The sequence below is a fragment of the Semicossyphus pulcher genome, unplaced genomic scaffold, assembly GCF_022749685.1.
Source record: "Semicossyphus pulcher isolate SPU_LCO1_2020_fin unplaced genomic scaffold, fSemPul1.0.p SCAF_8, whole genome shotgun sequence".
Taxonomy (NCBI): Eukaryota; Metazoa; Chordata; class Actinopteri; order Labriformes; family Labridae; genus Semicossyphus; species Semicossyphus pulcher.
The window spans coordinates 10,346,265-10,366,035 of record NW_027211759.1 but is presented as its reverse complement, the minus strand read 5'-3'; the positions used below and the strand labels follow the sequence as shown (position 1 = coordinate 10,366,035).

General features: G+C 41.8%; 1 protein-coding gene across 1 annotated transcript in view; it reads right to left on the bottom strand.

Annotated features, from left to right (window-relative positions):
* LOC138612948 (protein kinase C-binding protein NELL2a-like) overlaps positions 1-19,771 on the bottom strand; it is a 99,917-nt gene that overhangs the window by 49,560 nt on the left and 30,586 nt on the right. Inside the window, exons 10-12 of the mRNA XM_069686484.1 lie at positions 18,734-18,825; positions 16,478-16,583; positions 15,896-16,024 (exon numbers count right to left, since the gene is read on the bottom strand). Coding sequence (XP_069542585.1) covers positions 15,896-16,024; positions 16,478-16,583; positions 18,734-18,825 — 327 coding nt within the window. The remainder of the gene's footprint in view (positions 1-15,895; positions 16,025-16,477; positions 16,584-18,733; positions 18,826-19,771) is intronic.

Below are 19,771 nucleotides of genomic sequence, written 5' to 3'. Positions count from 1 at the left end.
TCTCTGTATTCATTGTCTGTAATAGTGCAAGAGGACGTTCACCCCTGAATATGTTCTATGCCAGGTGCTTTGGTGAAGAGCACTCAAAATTGGATTTCAATAGATTTGCATTGGCATTCGCTCGTCTCGCATGTCCTTGGGTAGAGCGCCGCCCACCTACCCTCACACTAAGAGCTCAGCACCTGTTTACAACTGTGGCATTCACATTTCCTTGGTCCTTTTTCCTTTCACAGTTTCATCAATACTCGCTGCCTACAGCTATTCAAAAGCTTCACGGATAAACGAGGCAGCCAGACAATTGCCGATCACCTATGAAAGTACACGTGTCCTTCACTAAATGAATGGAGCCTTATTAAACCCTGCGACTGGCTTTGAGAGAAACAGAGATGTAGAGAGAGAATGGGAAGTAGAGAGAGTGGCAGACAGCAGGGCAGGTAAGGAGAAGGACTGGATAATAGTCAAAGACAGAGTCACGACAAGCCGTACTGTAGAGCTGGAGAGAAAAGGGGGGATGAGACAGCCAGGGAGAGGGCAAATGAGATAGTGAATTGAGAGAGATACAGAAGGAGGACAGAAGGAGGTGGAGAGAATAGTGGATTAAAAAGAGAAATATGTGGCATGAGAAAGAGCCAGTGTGAAGTAAAAGTGCTGAAAAATGTGAGTGAACAATTGAGATAGCAGGAGAAAAAGATTTAGATGGCAGAAGCGAGGAGAAAGCAGAGAATGGTATTAACTGTCACTGAAGAGACAGAAAGTAAGAACACATTCAGGTCGTCCGCAATCACAATAGTAACCTTGAGCGGAGGTCTTAGTGACAGCTTTCCCGCTTTGTGATTGGCCGTCCATGGAGCGGCTTTGATTTAGAGCCTATTAACTGTAAGACACCATCCATCTCGGCCCCCGGTGACAGCAGTTACGTTCGCTAAAACAATATGTTAGGAGGTGAGATGATGAGGGGCACCGCACCAACGCGTGCAGGAGAGCGACCATCTCCATCTCCATTAACGCACTCCATTTTCTTGATTGGCCTGTCACATGGACACACGTGATGCGCCAAGCAAAGAAGGCTGGCCAGGAGTCAGCAGCAGCTTTCATCGTTGAATGGAGTGCTCGGGGTCAAACATTTTCCACACCACGATGGATGACTAGAAAGCGGCTGCCTTCCTTCTGTTCACCTTTGTGTGTTCCAGCATTACTACTGAATCAATCACAGTCGTGTCTGAGGAGGGAGGGTAACTTTGCATTACTAGGAGAAAAAAACGTCCTTGATATGCATGATGAGGAAGGTCTAGTTTTGGTTCCTGCTGTCAAATAAAGATTACAGCAAGCCACGGCTGCTACATTTTTAGCACCTGCAAATATTCCATGGATAAGAAACAGCAATAAGTGAGAGAAATGGAAACACAATAGTTTAAAGACAGAGGAGTTAAGCGTTAACAATGATGCCAGCCAAGTTAACCCAAATTAAAGCCAAGTAACAAAAACAAGTCTTTAATTTATACTTTAAAAATCCAGGGGAGTTTGCTGTTGTGAGATCCAACGGGAGGACGTTCCCGAGTTTAGAAACAGAAAGCAGCCTCACCAGATTTCTTCTGGGACACTTTAGGAACCTCTAAAAAAAAGCAGTAAAAGATCTGAGTTTTATTGCTGGAACATAAAATGAAAGGCAGTCACTGATATAGAAAATTGCTACACTTTGTGAGAAATTGTAGATGAGTAAAAGGGTTTTTAAATCAGTTGTAAAAGATACAGGTAGCTGGTGCAGTGATGCAAGGAGAGGTATGATGATGTGATCTCTTTTTTATTGCATAAAATCCTGGTTGCAGGTATCTGAATGAGACTTTTTGCATCTCCCAAATCTATTTTATTTGCTTGGACAGTCAAGTAAACATTCTAGTATCAGCTGTTCCTTTTTGGACCTGAAAGTAGAATTTCAGTTTTGTGCTAATTTCTTTAAAAACATTTACTCATCCAATCGTTATAGCAGTGAACTGGTAGAGAGAGCATTTAAAAACTTGGCGATAAAGAGATTTCATCAGATTTTCAGTATTTTATATTATAAGGCTTATTTATGTTGCAGGAGAGTATGTATTAAGAAAAAAAGACAAGGACCGAGAATGCTTCCTTGAGGAACACCACATAAAACAGATCGGCTGTCATTCTAGAACACACTAATTGACGTTAGCAAGCTACCGCAGACTAGTATAAACACACATTTTAGTTTTCATACACACACGAGGGAGATTTACTCCCCCCAACACTGATGAGCCACTAAACACCCATAGCAGTGTTTCCCACACATAGAACAACAGGAAAAGTCCGTCTGATATCACATAGTGCAGCTTTTAATGAGAGCACAGAGTAAACTGACAGCTGTGCATGCAGAGTCTGTCTGTCAGTCAACTGCCTGTGCACTGTAAACATGCACGCGATGCTCGGGCCATCACAGATGCACCTGCAGGATGATCGAGGCAGATGGGCAGTTACGTGAGGTGGTAATAAATGTGTGTATTCCCGTTATCAGCGGCACCTCGTTCCGGTGCACGTCAGCGCTGTGGCTACATAAACAGACCGTTCACAGAGCGGACGTGCCGCAGACTGTTTACCTTTAACGGCCACAGGAAGTAAGAGATGGTAAGATTTCGTTTCAAAAAGTTACTCTCACGGGCTGATCATGCTAATTAAACATACATTTGAACAGCGTCAGTAATGGTAGGTAACATACTCAATCTATTACTACTTATTCATGCTGGTGTAGGAGTGGTAAAAGAAGCCTCTTTATACCCATATGATTATTTTGGTCTATTTTATAGTTTATAATAGTTCCACAATTGAACACATATTCATCAATAAGAAACCTTACAGAGAAACAAAATTTGACGTTAAAATAATACCGACATAACAAATGATTCCAGGGCCAGTGGTTTTAATGGCAGGGCCAGTGAATTTGTTACTGGCCCGGAGTGCCAGTGGAAAATTGAGCTCATTGTCGACCCCTGTGGTGACTCTAAAATTGCCTGTAGGTATGGGTGTGAGCCTGTCTCTATGTCTCAGACCTATGATTGACTGGCGATCGGTCGGGGGTGTGCCCAATGGCGGCTGAGATGGGCTCCAGCCCCCCCGCAGCCCTGAACAGGATGAGTGGTATAGATAATTGATAGATGGATGATAAAATATATCTATGCATTCAAATAAACAGTGATATTACACATGTAAAACTCTCTGATATGTAAAATATTCCCACTAATGCTCATCAGAGTCACACCCCAACTATGTAAATAGGGAACAGTGGTTTATCCCTCTCCGCTTGCATAGCATGTAGTTTCTAATAGAGAGCATCCTCACTATCTGTGCTTTATACTGCTGTACACCAAGGTCTGGGAGTAGGGAGATAACACTGGCATTGCCTTTGGACGTCCCACAAAGACACTCGAATTGGTGCCATTCCACCAGCGGCCTCTCTCCCTTATCTCTTTTCCTTTCTGTCTTTTCATCATCCATCCATCCCTTCCCTAACCAGCTCGCTTACTCAGGCAGATGGTTTTCAATACATGGCAAAGGGACAAGCCTGCCAAAACGCTGTCTGATATCCCACAGTAGCCGGTTCCCTCATGCCCAGATATATAGCAGTTAGAGGAAAGAGCAGAGAGACAAAGAGCTGTCCCTGTGGCCGGACATTGTCCGACTCAGCAAATAATCTCCACTGCTGCCCTTGGTTCCTCATGGGTGGAGAACGATGTCAGAGGATGCCTCCTTTGGTTTATGGAAGCGGCACTGGATCAAATGTGGAGTTATAGTTGGTGGTCGGGATGTGTGTAAAAAAATGCCTTGGTTCAGAGGGATTTCAATCAATAAGTGTGTTGAATTTTGATCTTGTTAACAAGTCTTTCAAAGTAGTTTTTGTTTTTAGACAAATTGGTGGAGTTTTGGGGAAACAGTTCAACATTTTGGACATCACTTTCATGTCTCTATAGTAAATATGAAGCTACAGCTTGGACAGCGTTAGCTTAGCTTAGCTTAGCAGAAATACTGGTAGCAGGGGGACACAGCTATGCAGATGCAAATATGGTACTGAACTCTCACCAAGAAGCAAATAAGCTTTGTTCCGAAATTGTTGAACTATTTCTTTAGTATTCAACAGAGTCCATTCGAAACCAAGAAAAAATTAAGGGGTATAATTAAGCGGTAATTAAGGGTTGCAACAATTTGATAAATAAATGTCTGTTAAGTCACTATCTATCACCAAAGGAGGTAACACAATGGTGATTGAGCCTATTGCCCACTGATGAAAGCCTTCACATTTGCAGTATTACAGGCTGGGTGTCTGGTGCGACTTTCGCGGAAAAAATCACAAGCAGCGCCCAGTTAGTGACGCGTTTTCCATCAGCCAGCAGTGGTTGGTCTGCCAGAGAGGGTAGGCGGAGCTAAGCGGCTGCTTTTCCGGTCTCTGCAAGTGTTGCAAATAAACAGTAATCTACTATGGCTGAACAAGAAAGAAAAGATGGATGACTACAGATACAACTTCAAAAATAAGTGAAAATCCAAAGAAAAAGAAACAAATTGGACGCTCAGATGAAGGAAGCGAGGAAATCATTTATCTAATCCTAAAATTATTTCTAGTTACGAGCGCCAAAAGCAATGCATTAAGTTGTGTATTTTGTCCAGGCATATATTCTCCATTCATTCTATTTCCTTAGGGCCTGAATATTTAGAGTACACTTGTGATGCTTCGATGTGATTGCTGGCTGTAAATGACAAAAGAGTGGTGTTTTTTCGTTCCTTATGGTTGAATTAGTTTGTTCAGAATGTAACAGAGCACCTCAGAGTCTGTTTTCTGAACCATTACCTCAACTTAAACTGCAGATTTATTGACAAAACTTCAACTTATCAAATGGGACAATTACTTCAACAAAACTGTCCCGAAATAATAAAAAAAAAGAAGCAAAATGTCACTGTCAATTCAGGCAGGAGCGGGAGCCAATTAAGATGACTGAGTGGAAGGAATCACATTAGGAAGCAGAGAGAGAGGAGATCTGCATTCTGAGAGCGCAGGCATTGTCTAAATACCAGACACTCAAACTGTGATCAATCACTGTAAACACTTAGAAGCCCGCTACTGACGTAGAACAATGAACATCAAATAAGGAAAAGGTGGAAGAGGAGTTTTAGTGTGTTTGCTGGTGGAATGAAAAATAGGTGTGTGAGCCTGAGCTATGAACGATTTCCAACTGAAGTTCATTAAAAAAAAAACCTTCTGCAAGATCTACCAGGCCTTGAACAGCAGCCTCGAGTGTACGTGGGTGTCTACATGTCACATAAAACACCAGCACTTTACACACTTTGATTTGGCATCACTTAAATGAAGCCCTCTCGTAGACAAAGCAGCCTTGTTTACATGCGGCGGCGTGAACGGGGGGTTTTGCTCTCCATCACGACTCTCATTAATCTGGGAAAGATTTTCCACCGCGCGTTAATCGATGGAGCATCATCATCAATCACTTGTCATCCTGTCACAGAGCGCAGCCTGCAGGCCAGAGGTCTAAACTATGAGTAACACGGAGCGTAAACGGCCATCAGAGCTCCGCGGCAGGCTGATCGTTATTATTACAGATACTTCTGATGGTATTTGCAACAGAACATTCAGTTAAATAGACCCAGATGTGGTTTTAAGTAATCTATTCATTGATTTCCCCCATCAATACAATCAGCTCCACTCGTTTAACATCATTAAATTTAATTGCAATGCATTGAGAAATTCTTAGTTCATAGTTGAGGCATTGAAATACTGGAATATTCTCAGTAACCTAGCAACAAACGATATAACACTATTGGATTGGATTGGATGATGCATTATCCTGTGAGAAGAATTTTATATTAAAGCTGGTGAGATGCAGCTGATTTTAACTACTTTGAATATTGTTTAGTGGATCACACTGTGTTAACTCAAATGAACTTCAATGAACTTAAATTATAAACAGTGATATTGAAGTGAATGTATTGTCAGAAGTATCATCAGAACCATTCCAACACTTTGAAGCAGCTATAACCAAGATTTTTATTATAACATGAATTATATGACGATGTGAAAACAATGTGACAATATGAAAGTGGTCGCTTGTAGTGAGGAACCAACAGAGAATAATATCACCCAAATCTGCAGCTTTTCTTTTTTTGGCCTTTATAGTGACTTAAAGCTCGTCTATACACAACTGTTTTGGTTCCATCTCATCTGTTATTTGAGAAAAAAGTCAGAAAAAATAAGTATATACCAACTTCCAAGCACCGAAACAGCAGATTAAAGACTAGCTAGAGAATGTATGGAAGTGTTTAGCCATGGGAAGAGTTGGTGGAGACCAAAAACAGAGCTAAAAGAGATTAAAATGTGGACTTGATCTCAAATAATCAATAATGTTGTCGTTAATTTCGTTTCGTCCAAAAATGTTCGTCAACAATATTTTTTCCATGACGAAGACGAGACATTGATGAACTAAAAATAGGTCGTTGACAATAAAAACTCTGATGACACGTATGTTTCGTTTTCGTTAAAGAGACGAGACGGGACTAAAATGTTCGTGGTGGCTGTCGGACATTCAAAATGCATATTTCCCCCCACTGTGTGTTTAATCTGTCTGTCAAAATACAAGCAATGCATTCTTGTAACTGGTCAACAGGTATCACAAAGGTGGCTGTGAACTTTCTCTGTTAACTCTGCTTCAGGCTATGGGGGCGTTTTACGCGTCATTTGACGCTTCCTCTGCACAAAAAGGAGCGATCACCGGCTGTCTGCTGCAGTCTGTTTGAATGAGAAGCGATGATGAAAGGTAATCTTTTGATGCTGTGTCTTCATCGTTCATGTACTATGTATGAATGATCTGCTGAAATTCAAAATCTTAATTTTACCTGAAGCAAACAGGTAAGGACGCGTTTTGACTGAAATGTGACTTTTTATTGACTAAAACTGGACTAAAAATATAACGGGTAAGTGCTTTTACACTACCTGTCACATTCACCCATTCACACACTCATTCACACACTGATGGCAAAGGCCTAGGTGCCAATCTCCAATCAGGATCTATGCATTCCATCCCCGATGGCTGTGCCACCGGGGGCAATTTGGCATTCAGTGTCTTGCCCAATGACACTTCGACATGTGACTGTAGCAGTCAGGGATAGAACCGCCAACCTTCCGATTGAGAGGCGACCGACTCTACCACTGAGCCACAGCTGCCTAATCTATCATCCAACAGTAATTCAGGATTGAAAGTAGTCAATGGATTAAGTGTGGTGACATCTGTAAAAGGGAAGAAAAGAGATTTGTCCCATGTGGCATTTGAAGGATATCGGTTTAGCAGCGCTCAGTTATTTACACTGGAGGGGGATCGTCTGGATGCTGCTGGGATTGTCTGTTTTGGGTGACATTTCAGCGGGGTCACACAGGTGAGGTGTGTATAAACACACACAGACAGCCAGAATGTGTATTTGTTTGCCTGTGTGTATATAAGTGTGATTCATGTGTGCGCGTGTGTGAAAGGGGGTCAGGACCCTGGCAGGTGGGGAGCCCAGAGGCTCGGGGCTCATCCAGGCAGTGATTGGGTTTTGGAGCGGGCCGTGCTCTTCAGTCAGTGCCAATTAGCCCGCTGCCACCTTGTGACATTCAAAAGACAGCAGTGGCAATCGGATCGGTCTGTGTTCACACGATATACTGACACACACACACACACACACACACAGTCATGGCTTAAAGGAGATCAGACATATGTCTATGTGCAAGCAGGCTCGGATGATCTAAACTATTGTTGATACTAATACTGTTCAAATCAAAATAACCATACATTATCAGCTTTGAATATACCCTCACATAGACATGCTTAACATGTTTTGGTTTGTGGTATGTGCCCAAATTTGTTTCCCATATACCAATGGTCCAACCATGAAATTGTCCGACCAACAAGGACATCTTGTGAAGCCAAAGCGGAATATCATCGCTTCCTCTGAGCCATACGTCTCCATTGTTGTCCGTTAGAATCACCACAAAGATGGCGCTGTAGTTTAGGCCAACCCAACGTACATTTTGGCCTACAACATCCATTGACTATACTGATCGCTAATCATTCACAGTGCTCACACATAGAGACAGACAACAAAGATCAAAGACAGAGAAGATCGATGACTACAGATACATCTTCAAAAATAAGTGAAAATGCAAAGAAAAACAAACAAATTTGACGCTCAGATGAAGGCAAACAGTCTAAAAAGGAAAGCGACCGTCAGCGAGGAAAATCAAGAGTTACAACCGGAGCCAACCGTGGACGTCACACATGCAACACTGTCTGGATATCTGGGAAGTGTGCTCCCGCAATTACCGTTTATCACCATAGGTGCCGCCAAAGAGAACTTTCAAAAAGCCATTGACCTGAGAAGAATGAACCAGAAGTGCTAAAATGCTAATGACTTTTTAGGACTACTATTAGGACAGTTGTGGAGGCAACTCAAAACCTCTACATGTTATCAGAAGAGGTGGGTGCGTCCTGTAAATTCCACCAGATGCCTGTTCGGTCCATCTCCGCTCCGCTGCTTCTCTGCTGCGTCACATCTCCGGCAGTCCGGAGCTCTCCGCTGGAGATACACAGGGCTTCTATTTCTGCCAGATGCCGGAGCACTGCGCATCAATTCAGCACGGGGCAGATCAGGCGAGACAGAAAATCAGGCAACGAAACCATCCGGTTAATTTTCAGAATAAAATACTCCGTGTTGACGCTAGGTCGCATTCACTTAACTACATCAACAAAATCAATTAAGCGCATTTGTTTATGAATGAATTATTTACGTATGGTAGAAGCCGAAAAAATCTCAGAAAATCTCTTCTTGAACTCCTTCATTTGGGAACAATAACCTCATGTTAGTTTGTAATAGTTTTTATAGCACATATGTCCTATTATCTCGCACGATTACCACGGGAACTCCTTGGTCTTGCGGCTCCAGCTGTCCGGCGATGCTGCTCCATGCAGCGCACTGCAAACGCAGCCGGACGGCGGAGCACGGAGTCAAACTGCAGCTGTTACCCAACAGACACGCAACCAGTGGAAGTCCGGGGTTAATGTTTACCTGTATTGACATGTTGATAACGACCTCTCACACTATTGAACACTATCTATGACTTTGTCTCAATGCGGTACTGAGCACTGTGTCTGATACATTTGGTGAGTTAGTAAAACAAGACTTTCTAGGACACATTAAAATAAAATCCTGTCTGCCACTTAATCTCCTTCTATTTCGTCTATTTTACAGACCATCATTTTGTATTTCACATTTCTCCATATGGACAGAAACACACCCGAGCTGCCCTTCTCTCCGAGCGATTCTGACAGGGAATTTCTAAAGTAGGCCATTTCAAAACCAGACAACAATGGGGAATGTCTCTCTGCCTGAAGTCCTCTAAATGCTGCGATGAATAATGGTATTATCTCAACACGTTGAACTATACTGATTGTTCAATTTAGAGACAATCACACAGTCTGTCACTTCTCCACCGCTCGCCCCTCTGTCTAATTCGGTCCTAAACACACGCATGCATGTAGCAAAATAGGGCCTTGAGTCTGACTGCAGCGAGAGGATAAAATGGAGAAAAAACTGAGCTCTTTTTTTTCTGTAAGAGAACTCACACACATGCACCTGCACACATACACACACTGAATTACACAAAGGCAGGGCTAGTATCCCCCTGAGTCTTCCCTACTGCTGCTTCTATGAAAAATTTACACAGAAGTGATCTCATCGGCTATTTTGAGCCCATCTCTGACCTAGGAATGTTTTAAAGAGCTAGTATCTGTCTCTGCGCTTTCTGATGTTTGTCTTCACGTCTGACGAGACCCAAAAAACGTTGTGTGGGTGTATGTGTGTGTACATAAAAAGTGCGTGGGTTTCTATGTCGTTCTGTTTTGCGATCCCCCTGTTGTGTGCGATACACAAAATTGCCTCTAAGTTGGACTTCCCATCTCCTCTCTCGGGCACCACTGTATTGAAACTCATCTAGGATTGAAAGCAGGCAATTTCCCTCATCTTTCTGCACATCTTCTTGCAGCTACAAAAATAGTGGACCTATTATACGAACACAACACTCTCTCACCCATCCGCGGATCCTCAATGTTTTGCCAAGACAGATCTTTTATTTCCCACACACACACACACAAATCATAAAGTAAGCGAGTTACATCTACACACACGCACAAAATCAATTGCTTTTCACAGAACTCCATCAGCAAATTGAGTCAATTTCATGTTTCTGTGTGCAGTCTCTGATGCAAACACTCCCACTAAAAACACTGACATCCAATTTCATAGCGAGTCAGGCTGCTCTCGAGATGAACAGTGTGGGTCTGAAGTGTTGATGCTGGAGACACAAGTCTGTCTGCAGGTAGCTTGTTTCAAACAGGTAATGGGGACGGGTCTGTCCAGCTTTATTTCTACAACTATGAGCTGCTGCAAATGTTTGGGGAGCTTGGATATGTTACACATTTGATGATGAAGAAACAGGAGCGACATGATGGAAAAGGCACCAAGCTGGAGGGAGGACAAGAATATTTCGTGTTTGTTTGCTGTATAATTTAAGGCCACAATCATAATGCATGAGAGGAGCTCAAGTCTAGCCACCACTTTAGACCAATTTAGAGTCAAGTATTTGTCATCAGGTGTTATCTTTCTATTTGACACTTGAATTAAAATGGATGTTCAAATCTCTTCCAAAGAATAAAGGCTTCTGTACTCTCCACCTTCAGAAAGTATATCAAAGTATATAAGAATAAAGTGGTGGAAAAGCATTTAAACTTCTTAAACATGCACTTAATACATTCTTGAGGGTTGCGCAATAAGATGTACACACAACACTGACTTTTTAAAAGAACTGTATATAGAAAAATCTGCCATACATAGAGCCACATTAGCATTTATTTGTCTGGAGGAAGTAAAACTATATTCACTCTCCTTTAGGCTCTGTTATGGTCTCCACCAACTCCTGACAGTACAAATACCTCTGGCGCTTAAGCTGCTAAATGCACTGCTTTGTTTTCCAGCGAGTTAATATCTTTGTATGTCTGCAGGTTATTCTTTAAATCCATGTAGGTTATACATATGACTGTTAAAGAAGGATTAAAACTTAAGCATGTACAGGATAAAATCAGAGAAGAGATAAGAGGTACAGCTTTGTCTGCAGGGGGCGCTAAAATCAACACAAACCAAAAGTTCCTCGCGGGAGCTTTAATGGTTTATCAACGAAATGAACTAAATTAATAAAAGACAATCATGCAGGATGGCCCCTGACAGAGTTGTATACTTTTATAAGTAGTTTATGATTAAACTATTTTAACCAGTGTTGTAACATAGGCAGCAATTTCCAGTTGTTGAGGTGGAGTTAATTCTAATAAGACTAGGTCTAAACCTAGTATGGCTGACCGCATCAGGTCAACGTGCGCTTTGTGGGCAATGTGTTACAAGGACTGTCCTTATGAGGCAGATGACAACGTGTTTGAGAGCAAGTGCACGCTGCGGACGTAGGTAAGGACAGCGGACGCGCAGCCACGCCTACTCCCCGAACAAAGTATCCAGAGACGTATAGACAGAGAGTCGCGTCAGTGGACATCCAATACGCTCCACGAGCCGCCACTGCAATGTCGCAACTCTCTCTCTCTACGGCTCTGAAAGTACCGTCAGTCAGTGAGTGAGTCAGTCAGTCACATACAGACCTGTGTGTAGGGCTGACACCGGCGGTCAGCCAAAAACTGTAATGCTGTTTGGTAGTTTTAAAATGCACCACTTTTCACACTCACACCTACGGGCAATTTAGAGTAACCATTGAACCTAACAAGCATGTCTTTAGACTATAGGAGCAAGCTAGAGTACCCGGAGGAAACCACAGACTGTAAAAAAAGATGGACGACATGACAGCTCCCTAAAAGTGAAGCCAAAACATTTCGGGCGCCCCCTGCTGACTGGCTGCAGTATAGGTCATAAAGCCCGCCTCCTCCATGTTAACAGGTGGGACATGAGTCAAACTATAAAATCAGAATACACGCCAAAAATATTTTTCTCAAATATGGTTTCTGTCATTATAGCTAGTTATTATCATGCTGATTTATGTCCAAGTGTTCATTTTTGTGACAAGTTTATTTTTAACAAGTTATTTGATGCTGTCAAAATGATGATTGACAGCTCTGTTGACAAATTAGGCTCCTACAGCCGATCTGTTCCGGGTTAGCTGAGTGGAGGACGATCCGCAAGAGGAGACGTAACTAAAACAATCACTACAGTCATTGACGTTTACATACATGTGAACGTTAACCTCAGACCAACACAGAGAAGCTGTTCTGCTGTTAAACACGCCGGCGTGCGGGATCCTTGCTGTTTTTTCGGTAAGTTAAGAGTGTGTTTGGGTTAGCGAAAGTGGCTAAGGCCGCTTCACTGGCCGATCTCTAATGCGCAGACTCTGGCTCCAAATAACGTCACCATCGCAAGATGGCAGCGCCTATCACAGGGGCTGTTTTGGCATCAATTTCGTACAATGGGAGCAGATGGAGAGGCGCTGTCCATCTATATATACAGTCATTGGAGGAAACCCACACATGCACAGGGAGAACATGCAGATTCCACACAGAAAGACCCACTTTGTCCTTCAGGATTCGAACAAGGAACCTTGTAGCTGTGAGGCGACAGCACTAACCACTGCACCACCGTAGTATACTGTATCTGTCAAATAAATGTCTCTCAGCAAACACAGTAATGTTATGCTTTATAAATAGAAGTGCCCCACAGTTGCACTTTAGCATCCACATGAGCAAATGTTAATTACTTTCCATGAAGCATGTTTTTAAAGCGAACACGTGATAGTGAAAGAGGCCAGCTTTGGCCATATGATCCAAACCTACAACTAACAGCATCTGTTCTCCTTTAATTAAAGGCAGATTATATCTACAATTATGCAGATTCCCTCAGACCGTCTAATTACCTGGACAATTGCTCGTATCTGTGAATGAATGTGAGATCTGCAGAGGCTGTGAATTACTACACTTTCTTTTAGCGCCCTGGTTACAGTAGCTCCATTGACACTTTAGCCTCATCTTGATGAAGGTGACAGAAAATATATTGCGTTGAGTGTGTGGACTGTAGATAAAAAAAATATAGGCCAAGGCCTATACTCACAAACAGATGCTTTAAAACCACACACACACACAATATGACGAGGAAGATCAAGAAGGCTGTATATTAACAGGACAGCTGTCAAGGTCGTACGCAGAAAAATCTGAATAACTTTGATGCCATGTTTGCTCATTAATAGCAGAAAGGCACTGGGGTAGCGGTTAAGACATGATGTTTACTTCATATTTTACTGCAGGATAGCATTTGAGATGATAAAGTCATCATTTTTTAACGATGCATCTGGAGAAATTCAGTCAAGAAGCGAGATGTGGAATTCAGCCGGAGCGCCGTCAATTTAGCGCGTGAACGTTTGAACTCGGAGCAGGTTTTTCAAAGCTTCACCATCAACATGAAACGACCTGCTCAATGAGGTAGAGAGTGTGTTTTTTCAATCATGCGATGCAAGACATTCAGGAAGCAATCAAGTGAAACATTGTCTGTTTTTAAAGGAGAGCAGCGCTGACATAATCAATGGCTTTGTGCTAAAAGTGCAACATGGCTGCAGGGCGTCGAGCCACGGCGTGCAATCAGTAAAGAATGACCTCGCTGATGATTGATGGCGTGACGTTAATCGCTTCCCAAGCAGAGTGACACTAAATGCATGCAAACATAAAGCCCATCAGCATTTTCCTATATCACAAATTAATCAACCGGCACAGAAGACAAACATTAGTCTCTCAAAATGCATTGTGAAAAGCAGTTTCGGACACAAATAATGAGGGGATTACAGCATCCCCTCACAAAAGGATTATGCGATAAAAGCATGAAAGTGTTTTCATGGGTATTTAGCAAACGTCTACATTAGTTTGCAGTTCACTGTATAAGCATTTTCTTTTCATGTAATTTTTGCTTAGCATAAATATAAAAGCATGGCAGTGAAGTGACAATGACGCTTGTAAGTAGACTTTTGTTTTCGGCGACAGGTCAGCCAAGGGAAAAGCAATGAGTTCATTAAAATTAAAATACAGAAATATGACTCAAATTGTGAAACACACATCTAATAGCTTGTGTTTAGTCTGCTGAATTATGTACCTCGAGCCTGAGGCAAGTCTGCGGAAGCTGCTTTTATATTGTTCCAGGATGAATAGCAAAAAAAACTTCTGAAGGTTGGAAAATAAGCGGTGACATCTACTTTGCTGACTATGAGACGGTCAAATGGGACTAAAAAGTAACAAAATAAAAAGCATAAATGAAAAATTATAGTTTTATTTTGCTTTCAGGGGGGGCTATTATGCTAATTTCAAGCTTCATATTTCACTCTGTGATACCTGTGGAGTAGCTTAGCATAATTTACATTTTAAAAAACTCCTGACTGAGTAATTGAGTGAGTGAGTGAGTGACGGTACTTTCAGAGCCGTAGAGAGAGCGTTGCGACATTGCAATGGCGGCTCATGGAGCATATTGGACCTCCACTGACGCGACTCTCTGTCTATACGGCTCTGGATACTTTGTTCGGGGAATAGGCGTGGCTGCTCCTCCGCTGCTCGTCTGCTGTCCTCACTTATGTCCGCAACGCGCACCTGCTTTCAAACACGTTGTTGTTTGTGATGTCACAAAGTGCAGCGTGTAGACATGTTGCAACCTTCTTCACACTTGACGGAAGAGGCTTTGTACAAAAGGTCTAGTGTCCGATCACTTTTTCTGAGTGCACCTGAATGCAGCATCCCCCTAAAACACGGCAGTGAGGGAGACATTGGACCCGGACTTGTTTACTGCACCTACTACAGAGACATCAGTGATCAGCTGACGGACTCTTTTATCGCGTGTGTATCCATGAATATGTAAGTTAGTTTAGCACTGATGTTTGTCACACTCTGTTAGTGTCGGCTTTGGCCGCTGGTGTATTTTCAGCGTGTTTGATGTTGTTAGGTCCAATAAAATGACAAGAATGTGAGCTAACTGTTAGCTAGTAGCTAGCTAGTAGGAGTTGTAAAAGTTGTTTAACTTCTAATAATTGGCTCGAGTTTTTGTGACTTTTTAGTCTTCATTTGTGTATTGTTGATGACTTTGCAGAGGCAGTTAATATTGTAGCCTTATTCTAAGTTTTTTTAGGGAACCATCGAGCATTTAGGCCGAATTAAAGAGTTCTTTCATCGGTGGAAAATATCAGCAGAAAAATCATTATCATTTTCAAGCCATAATCTGCACAACGTTTTATATAGTGTTAAAATGTGAAACAGCATAATACCCCCTCTTTAAGGTTAAATGAAGAGGCTATGTGTGGCTGTGGGGCCGCGTCTAAAGTGATAAAAATAATACAAATAGAGAACATAAACAGAAATGACTGATGTAACGCCGTAAGAATCAACACCAAGGTTCATGTTCGGTGTAAATTCACTCCTCTTACCCTTAAACTTTCACTTTCCTCCATTGTATTTCAATGTCAGACACGTTTTTCAGGCTATCTGTAATTCTTTAGTGATGCACATGTGTGTCTACAGGAGATATGCAAGTTATCTTTAAGCTCAAAACTGAATCAGACAGGCTGAGATGAAGCAGTCAGAGCAACATGACAACTGTAAATCCTTTAGCGTATAAACAACACTGCCTTCAAACTATGTCCTCCTAAACGCAAAAACAGCTTCCTCCATTGCACCCCCTTGATGCAACCCAGGCACATTCACAAAAACAAACCACATTTCCTCTCTCGGAGGTCAAATAAACTCCGGCTAAAAGTCAGGGTTTGTTATTCAGAGCCATGCCGTACCTTCACAGTATGCATTATCATCTCTCAGTGGGCGGAAGCCATCCTTACAAACACAGCAGTCTCCTGCCTCCAGGTTCACACAGTCGGAGTGCTCCACGCAGCTGTGGCCCTCTGAGCAGAAGTCATGACCTGCGGGAGGCACGCAGAGGAAAAGGTTGAGACCCCGAGGAGAGGAGAGGAGAGGAGTGATGGAGGCTTACAGGAGCCGGTGGAAAGGTTATGTTACAGTATCGCAGCCTTTTCTCTGGGTATACATAATGTGGATTCTGTCTTAGGAATATTTGTGCAAAGTGGCATTAATTGGGTAGAATTTCGGAGAGGAAAAAATGAAATAATTTGCCAATACTGATGATATAAGTGTTCTGATACGATTGTACAAATACCGTGAGTAAATTCAGCTAATTTTCTACAACTCAAATACTTTTTGTAGATTAATTTTCTACAAAACATACAATGATCTCAGTTTTATGCTAGCATGTCAGAAAAACTTGCAAAATAAGGATTAAACAACCTAAAATAATCATATTCCACCTGAAAAATCATATGTTATGTAGAAGAGCAGTGATGATGCTGTCTCCGTACCTCTGCAGACTTTGCAGCACCTGTCACTCAAGGTGATCTGCTCCGACTCGGCGCAGTTGAGCTCGGGACACGGCTCACTTGGGACCACTCGATGCATGGTCCTGTCCTGTGATGGGCAGACACACAATCCTCATGAGCTTCTTCATAAGTCCACTCTGCCCCCCCCTTTCATTTGCTACGAGCCTGTCTGTAATTATGAAGGCAATTATTCATCTATTGTGTTTCCTCTATCACTCTCTCACTCTTCCTCCTCCCTGTGTGCTCATTACAAACCAATTACTCATTGGTCAATACAAGGTTTTTTTCTTCCTCACTACTTCTGGAAGAGAAAAAAAATCTGCCTTCTTCTCTCCTCCTCGGTGATTTACATCATGATTCATGACGCATCTTTATTAAACAAACAGTGAATCAATCTTCTGGATTATCCCTGCATGTGTGTTTAGTCAGAGTGTAAAACCTGATTAGAGGATTCCTTTTCCCAGCATGCCTTTGGCAGGTCTCTCTAATGATCTCATCCGTGTCCTTCTGACTGATGATAACTCAGAGTCATTAACAATAGACACATTTGGACAAAGACAACAGACTTTATAGACTCTGTAAAGTAAAGTAACTCTTAAAGATAATCTTAAACCAGCAGAGGTGCGGTGTAACAAAGTACAAACACTTACTTAAGTAGAGTTTTCAGGTATCCTTGGTTTACCTGAGTATTTAACTTCTTACTTTTACCTCGTACACAGATATCTGTACTTTCTGCTCTTTACATTGAAGGGAAATTAATGATTATTTTTATCTGACATTATTGCACACTGCTCTCCCAACATTAAGACTGATTTCAACTTCAATGGATGGGACAATAACACATAGAAATGATGATGCCACATTTTACCAGAATGCTTTAAAAACACACACTGGGGTGGCTTTATGCTTGGAGCAGCCGTCGTTGCTTGGTCCAATGTAAAATGGCAAAGGTTGCATGATGACGGAGAGCTTCATTACGGAGCTGAGGGGGAACTGCAGTGTAAACAGGGCTAGTATAAGGGGCTAATGCTATAGAAAACCAAAAGTGAACCAGCCAACAGAAATTTAAGAGGAGCAAAACATTCCCCATCGAAATGATTTGCACTTTTTATGAAGTTAGAATGAAAGTCTCCCAAATTTGACCTCTGGTTCAGTTATCTTTGTACAGAAACAGCCAGTAGAAGTCTCCTACAGGAGGCCACTTTCTACTTTTATACTGTGAGTATAATGTAAAGTACTTTTACATGCTTCTACTTCTACTCGAGTAAACAATGGTTACTTGTGTCATAATCTCTACTTGATTATATGCAGAGGATTCTCAAACTTCCTCTACAAGTCCTCCAACAACTTTCCAAACAAACCGCACTGTCTACTTCTTTCCACCCACCCAAAACTTGCACCGCCTCTCCTCCCACAGCCAGCAGGCAGACAGAAGATCAGAGGTGTGACAAGCAGCTGTCAGGGGAAGCCTGCAGGAGTCTGCAGCAGCGTGCTGACTGACAGCGCTCCCCGTCCCCATTTCTTTGATCTGCCTGGGACTGCCAGTCAGTTCACTGGGACTACAGATGGGCCAGGTGTGGCCAAGCAAGCCAGACAGCTGTCTGAAGCTGCACATTCTAATGGAGCTCTGCAGAATTCATGGAGGAGAGGCTTGATGCGATAGAGATGGGTGATTAAAAACTTCAAATCACTTTTCTGTGATTGATTGGGCCTGCCTGGCATAATGTCATCAAGTGAATTAGTCCCAAAAGTGAGCAACCCACCCATCTGCTGCACCAGGCAGACAAAAGCAAATACTGGGAATAATTGGGAAATGAATCTGATTTGGGACCAGTGTGGTATCTGATGATTGGTGCTGAAGAAGGGCTGTGGCATCCTGTGATTGACAGGTGCAACGCTCTGCTCTCCAAATGTAAACTCAATTAGAAAGATTTGGCCAATTTCTCTGGATCACAAAGAAAACGATGACAAGCCAGATGAATGAAAGTCGGCTGAAGTGGACAGTCAGACACGCTGGCTCTCTGAGGCCCGGTTTATCAGCTCAGTTTGGGAGGAAGCTGCAGAACCAGTATTGAGTGAGCTGTCGGGCACTGCTACATGTAAAGTAAAGTGAAGTTTTACATGACTTATTGTGGCGTCTCTTCCTGCACAGGGTTGATAAAATCATTTTGAATGAGTGTGTGTGAGTGTGTTTATTCTCTCTCTATGCATGTGTGTGTGTGTGTGAACATGACTTACCCTGCATTCAAACAGCAGGCACCTGCCGGAGGAGTCTCGCACAGCCTTCTGATCGCCCTCCACCAGCTCTCTTCCTCCAAACAGGCAGACAGCTGGACGAGGACACAGGAACATCATCAGCATACACACAAATAAACACACAAACAAAGGAAAAACTAATAAACACATGAAAAAAACATTAGTCCCATGAAATCACATTATCTCATTATCATAATTAACAAAGTAATCTAGATTTTGATCTGTTTTAACGAGTAAGAATGCAAAAAAACTTCAAAACATGTCAGTGACTGATTTAACGTGACATGCTGCTGAAAGATGTTTAATTTAATTTTTGAATCCGTTTAATTTACTAACTAAAACCCCAAAATATTTGATTGCTAAAGGATTGAAAAAAAAACATTTAATTACTTGATTTGTTACCCAGAGTGATTAATATAATCTGACATCTATTCTAACATTGCTCTCAAAAGAACGGATTCTTGTAAGACTTCTGCAGATACATCAGTGATCATTTTATGGAAGAATGTGTTGCATTTTTCATCAAATATCACAAAAAATTAGTTTTTTAATATATTATATAATGTTGTTAGCAATTTTTCTAAATCATAAATGTAAATTAAGTAATAAAAAATTAGTTTTTTTCGTCTGTGAAATGACTCTCTGATTTAACAAACCAAAACACTATCGAGATTCTTGATGTCTGATTGTTTTATAATATTTTCATCTGATGCGATGAACCCCTGACTCTTCTGTTTGTCTACTATCCCCTATATATTGTTGTTATATACATATATCACCAATATAAGAGACAACCGGTACAAACTAAGGGGAACAGGTACTCTCGAAAAACACAAGTAAGGACACATTTAAAGCAGAACTGTGCATCTGTCAAAGGGGTAGACCTGTGGAGTAGCTTTGATATAGAATTAAAAAATAAGGTCATAAAAACTAATATACGATGATTGTTTTTGCTTCTTGTTCAGAATGAACTCTTTTGGAACTTCAGTTTTCTTTTCTTCTTTGTAAGAAAAGTTAAGA